Genomic DNA, 12199 nt, shown 5'->3' on the forward strand with positions numbered 1-12199 from the left:
GTGGGCCAATGGTGCTCCTCGTTAGAGAGAGCACCTGCCTATGCGCTCTAGGGAATATAATCAGTGACGGGCAGCACTGGGATCGGATCCGGAAGTCGTCCGCGCTGCCCGGGTAACGGCGCGTGGATGGAGGTAACCACACTCCTACACACGTGGGGTAACCACGTGTGTAGGAGGGTAACCACGTGTATAGGAGGGTAACCACACACGTGGGGTAACCACGTGTATAGGAGGGTAACCACACACGTGGGGTAACCACGTGTATAGGAGGGTAACCACGTGTATAGGAGGGTAACCACCCGGGGTAACCACTAACATTAACATTATGAGACCTCCTTTGCCAGAAACAAAGGAGGTCTCATAATGTTAATGCTCACCCCGAGCCCTCAATACTCTGATGGTGCGCTGTTTTTGAGTTGTACGCCTTTTGGCGTCTTCTGGTCCAACACCAATGGAGACTAGGCTCTAAGAAAAGCCGTCTCGGGTGTGGACCAATCAAATTCAAGGACAGTGCCAATATTATTATTATCAAAGTTGTCTTTTTTGTTTGCATTTTGACTGCTTGTGTTGTGGTTATTGCAAACATGATGCCTTGAATAAAGGTGTAAGTTTTTGTGCCAGTTAAAAGGGTGAATCCTATTCCTACAACATACCTGTCAACCCATACGGTTTACCCGTATTCTTGTACAGGGAAATATGAGTTTTCAGGACTATACGGCGTACAACCATTTCAATATGGGCAAAATGTTTTTTGTCTATTTGTATTTTAGGATTAACTTTTAGATTTGTAAGGGCACAGGGTGACCAATAAGATCTGAATTGGTCTATAATGAGGTAGGCATCGATCAGGGGTTGACAGGTATGAGTACATTGCAGTTGTGTAACTATTGTCTGTGTGAATAAACGCGACATTCAATTGTCAGGAAAGCCTTTTGGCGATGTAATTAGATAAAAGCATTTCTTAAAACATTGGACGTTCACGTTTTGCAGATGAAGAAACACAAGGAGAAATGCCAACGGAAAAGAGATGCGCGTGGAAATGAATCGTCACGCCTGGAAGAAGCTCCGAATGACGTGGACTTGGACCAAGTCAAGATTTGTCAAAAGAAAAGATGTGTAAAGCACAGAGCGGAATCCAGGAGTGACGATGCCCAAACGAAAACGTCTGATGGTGGTTCGCGGTGCGATTCTTCTCGGGTTGCGGGGGACGGCGGCGAGCACCATTGCAAGCACGGTGAGCGGAGGGAAGGCAAATCTCGACGACGAAGTGAGGAGGAGGCGACAGTTGCACCTCAGCGGAGAGAAGACGTGCGTGCCTGTTCCAGAAGCGGCGACGCCGAGAGCAAGGTAGTGAAAAGGAAGAAGAAAATGAAAAACGCTGACGACAATTTGACGCCAACTTGGCAACGAGAAGAAGGGGCTTTGCAGTCGGACCGTGAAGAGGAAACTGCGAAGAGTGAGAAGAAATCGAGCAGGAAAAGGAAACAAACTGCAGCTGATGGAGGAAGTCATTTAGAAGACATTGAGCCTCCTCCTGTGGAGGAAAGACCTCGCAAAAAGAGAAAACGCAGGGAAATGAGCATTGCGGTGCCTGACGGACATGCTTCTTCTGAAGGGACAGTTGTGTCAGAAAGTTGTCCGATGGAATCGCCCGTGAATCCCGAGCCATCCTCAAGCTCCAACAGGAAGAAGAAGAAGAAGAAAAAGAAGAAGATGGCAAAGGCGTACCAATCTGGAGGTGACCAGGGTGGTGTAATAGCACAGAATACTGCGGGCACAAGGAGCAAGAAGCATGGCAAGAAGAAAAAACGGCGTGACCTTGAGGAGGGCTTCCCCATTGAGCCACATCCCACATTGAGAACTGAGAACTCTGTCACCAATGAACATCGCCAGATAAACGTGTCCCACACTGAAGAGGTTGTTGATGAAGTAGATCAAGAAATGGGGGATGAGGAGGAAGAGGAGGAAGAGGTTAGGCATCTCGAGAATTATGATTACCAGGTCAAGTTCATGAGTAAATTAATTCCTGGCTTTGCACGTAGAGTGCAAGTGCATATTAATCGTGCCCTCAAATATGACTATCATCGTTTTAAGGAGTTTGAAAAGAGAGGTCAGTAGTGCAATACACAAATATTAGTATTTTTTTGCTACTGAACTTTATAAGGTGCATGTACATTTCAGACAATTCTAATATACAGTATGAAAATGTACTTCTACGCAGACCGATTTTGTTATGTTCATTCCTTACAAATTCACCACGCCTTCAACTTGCCCATCTGTCCTGCACTTTACCCCTTGAATTCCCAACCCCCTTCATCCCCTAGGAATATGACTGTATGCTCGTATGATATCGGTCAACGTACGACACCCAAACCGATAACTCGTAAACAAGTCTTACACAAAGTGTGTTTTATTGTGCTGTTCTTTAATTGAAGTAGAAAATAACCCGCATTAATGGAACCGTGTGTGTGTGCGCGTGTGTGGCTCTTGCTGGCTTGCAGGAATCAAGGTCCGGTTTGGGCGTTTCAGCAAGGCAGAGGTGGAACAGCTGCACATGAACGTGCGCGACTTTATTCGTGACCACGGTGCCTTCACGGATCCACAGAAACTATTCATGCCCTCGTACTTCCCTGCGGAGAAGAAATTAATCTTAAAATACCGATTGCAGAACAACTTCTTCTATTACCTGCGTGCGTTACAATGCATTACAAAGCTAATTACTACCCAAGACAGTATCCACTCTTAATTTATGTTGAACTTCTTTTGCACTGTACGTAGTCAACCGTGCAAACTGGAGATGCGGGTGCTAACCATTTCAGGAAGGTACTACGTTGGGATGTTTCGATAAAACCAGTAGTGTTCGGCATACGGGAGAAAGCTGAAGGACACTCTATTGTCATATATGATGGTTAATAGAGGGTAGTGCAGAAAAATCTATTCTTGTACAATGCTTCCGAGTCTTTGCTCGCCCACCTTTACCAATCCGTACTGATCAGTGTGGTAAGTACGGTCATCTTAACGATGACCCACATGGTGTGGGGCAGCCTTCATCCTTGAATTGACAAAGGGTGCTGTAATTGTACACTGGCACAACACATCACCTACTTCAGTTTTACAGGTATTTAAATATCCACTTTACAGCAGAGGCAACTATAATTAAGATATTTCCAGTACAGCATTGGCTTGTGTTTGCTCAAGTGACATACGAGGTAAGATTGTTCTCTCTTCGTTTTGCAGTTCGGGGTATTTCAAGACCACTGAAGCAGATATTAGAACGAGGGATGACTTTATATGAATGCGAAGACCTTAAATCTGGAAGGTAAATACGAGAACTGCTCTTCTTACGAACACACTCCGTTCCTGGGCCCCGTTTGTAAGTCGGAACACAATGTGCTGTATTAGTTAAATGCACGTACGCTCTTGTTTTGAAATTTGTTACGGTTCAACAAAAAAGGGAAGCATTGTTAAACTCAGAAATATTGTAAATGTGCATGCAACACTGCAAAAACATACTGTACAGTAACAGGAATAAAAAAAAATAATTTTCACTCGCCTTGAATCCTGATGCTGGCCTTATTGTCGAAAGGGGGAACAATTAGTCACCACAATTGCATACAAGCACGCGGAGACACCAACGATAATCGCCTGTATGACCTGAACAGCAAATGTTGTTAAGTGAGCAATGCCTATGAAGGCCGGCACGGCACACGAGGGGGTGAGTGGTCAGTACCCAACCCAGCTGCCTGGCGTTGGCAGTGAGCGCGAATCGAACTCGGGTCACCGCTTTAGTAGCACAGCGCGCTAATCGTTACCCACACTCAATTTCACTCACAAACTCACTCCCAGCGCGAGCCCGACTCATTACATCTTACAGAGGATCGTTCCGCTGAACAAAATACTTCCGCAGTTCAGTTTGCGATTGCGAGTTTGTGTTTTGAATTCAATATATATTTATATATTTCATGGAAGCTGGTTCCTAAGTGCGAGTATATGTAAGTTCGGTGTTTGTAAATTGAGGACTGCGTGTCCACATTTTCTTGCCCATGAACTTCTTTACAAAATAGTTGTTCTTTTTTCTCGTGACTAAGTCTATGGCAATGTGCAACACTTCTCTTGGAAAAGATACTCGGAAGAAGAGTTGAAGCAGCTGACACAGCTCACCCGGGAGTTAGGTCCACATTGGACTCCCATTTCACGAATCATGCAGCGCAGGAAGAAGAACCTGCTCATCAAATTCAATTTGATGACCGATGGTAAGGACTTCTGGTGCCTGCATTGTCTGGTTCATGCACAATCTGGGTAAAGCCAATTGCCAATTGCATTGTATTATAAATATGTGCAGACCTTTTTGTCAATACATTGCTGAATGAGGTCCCCCATCCACGCCGTATGAGCTGTGGGGGTTACTTGACAATAATTCACGCTTTTCAATGTGGGTGGGTACAGGCGGAGTATAGACGTTGGGAGTTTAGTACAGTGGATTTCACGACACTGCCTTCTACTGACATGTTCAGAGATATGGGAAAAGTCTCCAATGGTGGTTTGTTGGTCACTAGTTCTTGAAACTTCAGATTGTCTTGGTTGTGTGTGGTTTGAGGTTCGGCCAAGGGCGTTTGGAGTGATGGGGAGGTTGAGAGTCTGCTGCAGGCAATGAAGGACTACCTGCAAGCTCAGCAGCAGCAGCACAATGGGGTGGACCAACTCAACACAGATTCCGAACATACGATCCGTATCCTGCAGAGATTTCTCTACTCCGACATTCCCTGGAGACACGTTTCCGCCAAAGTGAACAACAGAAATTCTTACCAGTGCAGGGCAAAATGGTACTTAATATGAAATTCAGCTGATCTCTTTCCTTATTCTTCAGATTGACAGTTCACCCGTATTTTAAATCAAATGTTGCCAATGCTTCTTGTAATCCAGTGTGTGGGCAGATTTGTATAACCTTATTGCCATAAGTTTAGGGTACATCTTTGTGGAGCATGAGTCTTATCTATTGCCATAGAGCCGTGTGTATAAACTATATAGTCTTTGTACATTACATATATTTGTTTAAACTGAACTATATTTTTTTAGGATGGCCGTTCTTTGCAATCGGTTGACAAAGATCACACCACTGGTGTATGGATGGCAAGGCGATACATCCAGAATACAACTCATTCAGAGGTATTTGTCGATACTGGAGAACTGTAGAAACGAATTGCACGTGTTTTTTTTGTTAGTACTAACGTTTATTGGAAATTGTCCTTGTTCACGAGCAGTTTGTACAACTTGGAAGTTGAAGACAGTGCGGATATTGACTGGGATGGAATCGGCCAAAAAATGAAGTGAGTAATGCACCATTCGTCTTGTAGTAAGCAATGAAATCTGATTGAAATATACTCGTGATGCACCTTTGTAAAGCTTTCCGTTTGTTTGGCGAGGGCACATTCACACAAAACAAACATCAAGATGAGCTTGTGCAGTTATCAAGACTTAATCTCATTCGCTACACAAGAGCACGTTAAAATACTACTGCATAGGTGTTCATGGGTGTGCTGCATTGTTATGTTTTCATGTTTTACCGTGTATTCGGCATGTCTCACATTTCCCTCCATATGCTGGGATACTGAAACGGCAAACATCATGCTGAACCACGTGGGCTGGAACCCAAATTCTCAGGTGCTGGCCTAGAATCGTGACAATCAATATCTTATGAAGTCGCTTTAAACTTTGTCCCTAGGATACCACCATGGTTGCTACAAAGGAAGTTGTTCGGACTGAAATTTTTCCACGTTCCCAACTGGAGAAATAAGACCTTTGGAGGTATGTAACCCTTCGATGCTATTTTGCTATTTGATAAACCTAATGCAAAAAAAATTCAATCCGTAAAAAAAAAATCTTGTCAAATGTATTAATTTTCAAGAGACCAATAAAATTGATATGCAAAGTGTGTGTTATCAATGTCCGTGTCCTGCAGAGATAATTGATGTCCTGCACGACATCTATCTACCTCAGCTTCTGAAGAAACATGACATTGGGCAGTTAAGCGCAGAAGTGGAACCAACAGAAGTTCTCCTCAAACAACTTTTTAATTAAATTTTGATTTGAAGCTTTCGTGACTGCAGGGATTCATATTCCTGATTCTTTCGGTAAAGTCACCACGTTAGAAGGGAAACAGTAAAATAATAAAAATATAAAACCATAAAATTATCACGACGTTTCGACTGCAACACAAGCAATCATCATCAGGTGTGAAAACCAACTGCCCCCCCCCAACTGCCCCCCCTCAACTGCCCCCCCTCAACTGCCCCCCCCTCAACTGCCCCCCCCCAACTGCCCGCCCCCCAACTGCCCCCCCCCCAACTGCCCCCCCCCAACTGCCCCCCCCAACTGCCCGCCCGGTACCCCGCTACTCAATGCGCCCCCCACCTCCAACCGTGCCCCTCACTGCTCACGTGCTCGCCGCGCGCCACGTGACAACCCAGTTCCCGCCAATCGCACGCTCTCCGATGATTGGCCGCGGTCTTCACCAATAGCGAAGAGTGCTACTGGGAAGAATAAAAAGGTCATCCGGGCGTCGCTTTTTATTTCCCAGACTGCACCGGCAAGCACTGAGAGGATCCCGCGATCCGATTCGTTCCCGCCCCGGCGAGAGGCGGGACCCGCTAGGCGCATGGGCCAATGGTGCTCCTCGTTAGAGAGAGCACCTGCCTATGCGCGCTAGGGAATATAATCAGTGACGGGCAGCACTGGGATCGGACCCGGAAGTCGTCCGCGCTGCCCGGGTAACGGCGCGTGGATGGAGGTAACCACACACGTGGGGTAACCACGTGTATAGGAGGGTAACCACACACGTGGAGTAACCACGTGTGTAGGAGGGTAACCACGTGTATAGGAGGGTAACCACACACGTGGGGTAACCACGTGTATAGGAGGGTAACCACACACGTGGGGTAACCACGTGTATAGGAGGGTAACCACGTGTATAGGAGGGGAGGGTAACCACACACGTGGGGTAACCACGTGTATAGGAGGGTAACCACACACGTGGGGTAACCACGTGTATAGGAGGGTAACCACGTGTATAGGAGGGTAACCACGTGTATAGGAGGGTAACCACGTGTATAGGAGGGTAACCACACACGTGGGGTAACCACGTGTATAGGAGGGTAACCACGTGTATAGGAGGGTAACCACGTGTATAGGAGGGTAACCACACACGTGGGGTAACCACGTGTATAGGAGGGTAACCACACACGTGGGGTAACCGCGTGTGTAGGAGGGTAACCACGTGTATAGGAGGGTAACCACGTGTATAGGAGGGGAGGGTAACCACACACGTGGGGTAACCACGTGTATAGGAGGGTAACCACGTGTATAGGAGGGTAACCACACACGTGGGGTAACCACGTGTATAGGAGGGTAACCACACACGTGGGGTAACCACGTGTATAGGAGGGTAACCACGTGTATAGGAGGGGAGGGTAACCACACACGTGGGGTAACCACGTGTATAGGAGGGTAACCACACACGTGGGGTAACCACGTGTATAGGAGGGTAACCACACGTGGAGTAACCACACGCGTAGAGGAGGGTAACCACACATGGAGTAACCACACGTAGAGGGGGGTAACCACACGGGGTAACCACACGCGAAGAGGGGGGTAACCACACGCGCGGCAAGCGCGTGTAGAGGGTAACCACACGTATAGAGGGTAACCACAAGTGTAGAGGGTAACCACACGTGGAATAAACACGTGTAGGAGAGTAAACACGAGTGTAGCGGGGCCACTGCAATGAAAGCGGATAATCACGCGTTTGAAGATGCTGTCAGCAGAGGGCAGTGCAGGAACAACCAGAGTCCTAGACTTGAAGCTTTCGTGACTGCAAGGATCCATACTCTTTGGTTCTATTTTACCTACGTGACTTTACCGAATAGAACCAAAGAGTAGCAACCAGAGTATTTTTCTGTACTTCCAGAACTGTCATTTGCACCCAAGTCTGCTCGTTGTCAGCGACCCTCACTGGCCAACGTGATGTATTTGTAGTGGGTTACATTCAGGCGCACACTGGACTCTGGAGGCAACACTATTTATTAGCTAACACACCAGGTAACACTCACCATAACGACTTAAGGTGATAGCCACCTTTCATAACTTAGCTAACCCACGGGGGTACGACATCACTGGCCCAGGACAGCCCAACACGTTGCCTGGTCCACTAGCGGAGAGCGGAGAGCTTCATCCCAGAGAGATGACCCAGCAGCAGAAGAGCACAGAACAGCCCCCTGCTCTCGTACACACCCCGCTTATAACCACTCCGGCGTGGCCGCCTTCGCCCCAGGCCACGCCCCCCTTCCCGATCCTTCGGGAAGGCCCGAACCCCAACCACGTGACCCCCCCCCCTGGGGCCCCTGGCTCAGCTTTATCCGGTCACGTGTCCTGCTGGGTTCACGCAGAGTGTCACGGCCTGACACGACCCCCGTGACACCTCCCTACAGCCCCCATACCGAGTCTACACAGTAGTGTCGTTCTGCTACACTACATGTTTGTCAAATAATCCAGCAGCGAATCGTCAAAGGGGAAGTACAACATACCTGTCAACCCATACGGTTTACCCGTATTCTTGTACAGGGAAATAGGAGTTTTCAGGACTATACGGCGTACAACCATTTCAATACGGGCAAAATGTTTTTTGTCTATTTGTATTTAGGATTAACTTTTAGATTTGTAAGGGCACGGGGTGACCAATAAGATCTGAATTTGTCTATAATGAGGTAGGCATCGATCAGGGGTTGACAGGTATGAGTACATTGCAGTTGTGTAACTATTGTCTGCGTGAATAAACGCGACATTCAATTGTCAGGAAAGCCTTTTGGCGATGTAATTAGATAAAAGCATTTCTTAAAACATTGGACGTTCACGTTTTGCAGATGAAGAAACACAAGGAGAAATGCCAACGGAAAAGAGATGCGCGTGGAAATGAATCGTCACGCCTGGAAGAAGCTCCGAATGACGTGGACTTGGACCAAGTCAAGATTTGTCAAAAGAAAAGATGTGTAAAGCACAGAGCGGAATCCAGGAGTGACGATGCCCAAACGAAAACGTCTGATGGTGGTTCGCGGTGCGATTCTTCTCGGGTTGCGGGGGACGGCGGCGAGCACCATTGCAAGCACGGTGAGCGGAGGGAAGGCAAATCTCGACGACGAAGTGAGGAGGAGGCGACAGTTGCACCTCAGCGGAGAGAAGACGTGCGTGCCTGTTCCAGAAGCGGCGACGCCGAGAGCAAGGGAGTGAAAAGGAAGAAGAAAATGAAAAACGCTGACGACAATTTGACGCCAACTTGGCAACGAGAAGAAGGGGCTTTGCAGTCGGACCGTGAAGAGGAAACTGCGAAGAGTGAGAAGAAATCGAGCAGGAAAAGGAAACAAACTGCAGCTGATGGAGGAAGTCATTTAGAAGACATTGAGCCTCCTCCTGTGCAGGAAAGACCTCGCAAAAAGAGAAAACGCAGGGAAATGAGCATTGCGGTGCCTGACGGACATGCTTCTTCTGAGGGGACAGTTGTGTCAGAAAGTTGTCCGATGGAATCGCCCGTGAATCCCGAGCCATCCTCAAGCTCCAACAGGAAGAAGAAGAAGAAGAAGAAAAAGAAGAAGATGGCAAAGGCGTACCAATCTGGAGGTGACCAGGGTGGTGTAATAGCACAGAATACTGCGGGCACAAGGAGCAAGAAGCATGGCAAGAAGAAAAAACGGCGTGACCTTGAGGAAGGCTTCCCCATTGAGCCACATCCCACATTGAGAACCGAGAACTCTGTCACCAATGAACATCGCCAGATAAATGTGTCCCACACTGAAGAGGTTGTTGATGAAGTAGATCAAGAAATGGGGGATGAGGAGGAGGAAGAGGAGGAGGTTAGGCATCTTGAGAATTATGATTACCAGGTCAAGTTCATGAGTAAATTCATTCCTGGCTTTGCACGTAGATCGCAAATGTATATTGCTCACGCCCTCAAATATGACTATCATCGTTTTAAGGAGTTTGAAAAGAAAGGTCAGTAGTGCAAAACACAAATATTAGTATTTTTTTGCTACTGAACTTTATAAGGTGCATGTACATTTCAGACAATTATAATATACAGTATGAAAATTAACTTCTAGGTAGACCGATTTTGCTATGTTCATTCCTTACAAATTCACCACCACGCCTTCAACTTGCCCATCTGTCCTGCACTTTACCCCTTGAATTCCCAACCCCCTTCATCCCCTAGGAATATGACTGTATCCTCGTATGATATCGGTCAACGTACGATACCCAAACCGATAACTCGTAAACAAGTCTTACACAAAGTGTGTTTTATTGTGCTGTTCTTTATTTGAAGTAGAAAATAACCCGCAATAATGGAACCGTGTGTGTGTGTGCGTGTGTGGCTCTTGCTGGCTTGCAGGAATCAAGGTCCGGTTTGGGCGTTTCAGCAAGGCAGAGGTGGAACAGCTGCACATGAACGTGCGCGACTTTATTCGTGACCACGGTGCCTTCACGGATCCACAGAAACTATTCATGCCCTCGTACTTCCCCGCAGAGAAGAAATTAATCTCAAAGTACCGATTGCAGAACAACTTCTTCAATTACCTGCGTGCGTTACAATGCATTATAAAGCTAATCACCCCCCAAGATAGTATCCACTCTTAATTTATGTTGAACTTCTTTTGCACTGTACGTAGCCAACCGTGAAAATTGGAGATGCGGGTGCTAACCATTTCAGGAAGGTACTACGTTGGGATGTTTCGATAAACCAGGAGTGTTCGGCATATGGGAGAAAGCTGAAGGACACTCTATTGTCATATATGATGGTTAATAGAGGGTAGTGCAGAAAAATCTATTCTTGTACAATGCTTCCGAGTCTTTGCTCGCCCACCTTTACCAATCTGTACTGATCAGTGTGGTAAGTGCGGTCATCTTAACGATGCCCCACATGGTGTGGGGAGGCCTTCATCCTTGAATTGACAAAAGGTGCTGTACGTGTACACTGGCACAACACATCACCTACTTCAGTTTTACAGGTATTTAAATATCCACTTTACAGCAGGGGAAACTATAATTAAGATATTTCGAGTACAGCATTGGCTTGTGTTTGCTCAAGTGACATACGAGGTAAGGTCGTTCTCTCTTCGTTTTGCAGTTCGGGGTATTTCAAGACCAATGAAACAGATATTCCAACGTGGGATTACTTTATATGAAGGCCAAGACCTGAAATCTGGAAGGTAAGTACGAGAAGTGCTCTTCTTACGAAACATACTGTACAGTAACAAAGTAACAGGAATATAATTGTTCTTAATTTTCACTCGCCTTGAATCCTGATGCTGGCCTTATTGTCGAAAGGGGGAACTATGACTCACCACAATTGCATACAATCACGTGCAGACACCAACGACAATCCCCTGTATGACCTGAACAGCAAATGTTGTTAAGTGAGCAATGCCTATGAAGGCCGGCACGGCACACGAGGGGGTTAGTGGTCAGTACCCAACCCTTTGTCTCTCCAGTGGTGATGTTTACACACCGCACCAGATACTCGTTTGAGGCTGAGTCGACCAGGGGGAGACCCATGACCGGTTCAGGTAATCGTCAGTGGCGTTGGCAGTGAGCGGGAATCGAACTCGGGTCACCGCTTTAGTAGCACAGCGCGCTAACCGTTACCCACACTCAATTTCACTCACAAACTCACTCCCAGCGCGAGCCCGACTCATTACATCTTACAGAGGATCGTTCCGCTAAACAAAATACTTCCGCAGTTCAGTTTGCGATTGCGAGTTCGTGTTTTGAATTCAATATAATATATTTACATATTTAATGGAAGCTGGTTCCTAAGTGCAAGTATATGTAAGTTCGGTGTTTGTAAATTGAGGACTGAGTGTCCACATTTTCTTGCTTATGAACTTGTTTGCAAAATAGTTGTTTTTTTCTCGTGACTAAGTCTATGGCAATGTGCAACACTTCTCTTGGAAAAGGTACTCGGAAGAAGAGTTGAAGCAGCTGACACAGCTCACCCGGGAGTTGGGTCCAAATTGGACTCGCATTTCACAAATCATGCAGCGCGGGCAGAAGAACCTGTCCGTCAAATTCAATTTGATTAACGATGGTAAGGACTTCTGGTGCCTGCATTGTCTGGTTCATGCACAATCTGGGTAAAGCCAATTGCTAATTACATTGT

General features: G+C 46.6%; 2 protein-coding genes across 3 annotated transcripts in view; both read left to right on the forward strand.

The window, feature by feature from the left end:
* Positions 1 to 6189, forward strand: LOC116941036 (transcription termination factor 1-like). Its single transcript, XM_032951604.2, has 10 exons — positions 1 to 132; positions 991 to 2110; positions 2502 to 2690; positions 3238 to 3319; positions 4123 to 4253; positions 4598 to 4823; positions 5077 to 5166; positions 5262 to 5327; positions 5723 to 5805; positions 5960 to 6189. The coding sequence occupies exons 1-10, from the start codon at positions 127 to 129 to the stop codon at positions 6076 to 6078; spliced, it is 2112 nt and encodes a 703-aa protein (XP_032807495.2). The 5' UTR covers positions 1 to 126; the 3' UTR covers positions 6079 to 6189.
* LOC116941035 (transcription termination factor 1-like) overlaps positions 6095 to 12199 on the forward strand; it is an 8822-nt gene continuing 2717 nt past the window's right edge. The window contains exons 1-5 of one of the 2 annotated variants that reach the window (XM_076066085.1): positions 6095 to 6231; positions 8916 to 10038; positions 10433 to 10621; positions 11168 to 11249; positions 11997 to 12127. In XM_076066085.1, the coding sequence (XP_075922200.1) occupies positions 8916 to 10038; positions 10433 to 10621; positions 11168 to 11249; positions 11997 to 12127 (1525 nt within the window). In that variant the 5' untranslated portion in view covers positions 6095 to 6231. Of the gene's footprint in view, positions 6232 to 6658; positions 6788 to 8915; positions 10039 to 10432; positions 10622 to 11167; positions 11250 to 11996; positions 12128 to 12199 lie in introns of those variants that run through there. The other variant, XM_032951603.2, reaches the window with a different exon arrangement.

This window comes from Petromyzon marinus, chromosome 10, assembly GCF_048934315.1.
Source record: "Petromyzon marinus isolate PM22_M1 ecotype Great Lakes invasive population chromosome 10, UKy_Petmar_22M1.pri1.0, whole genome shotgun sequence".
NCBI classification, from domain to species: domain Eukaryota; kingdom Metazoa; phylum Chordata; class Hyperoartia; order Petromyzontiformes; family Petromyzontidae; genus Petromyzon; species Petromyzon marinus.

Bases quoted from the DNA above. Each gene is read 5' to 3' on its own strand.
- LOC116941036 (XM_032951604.2), top strand. The intron at 3,320-4,122 runs GTAAATACGAGA...CTCTTGGAAAAG, and splicing joins GAAGACCTTAAATCTGGAAG to ATACTCGGAAGAAGAGTTGA. The intron at 5,806-5,959 runs GTATGTAACCCT...CGTGTCCTGCAG, and splicing joins GAGAAATAAGACCTTTGGAG to AGATAATTGATGTCCTGCAC.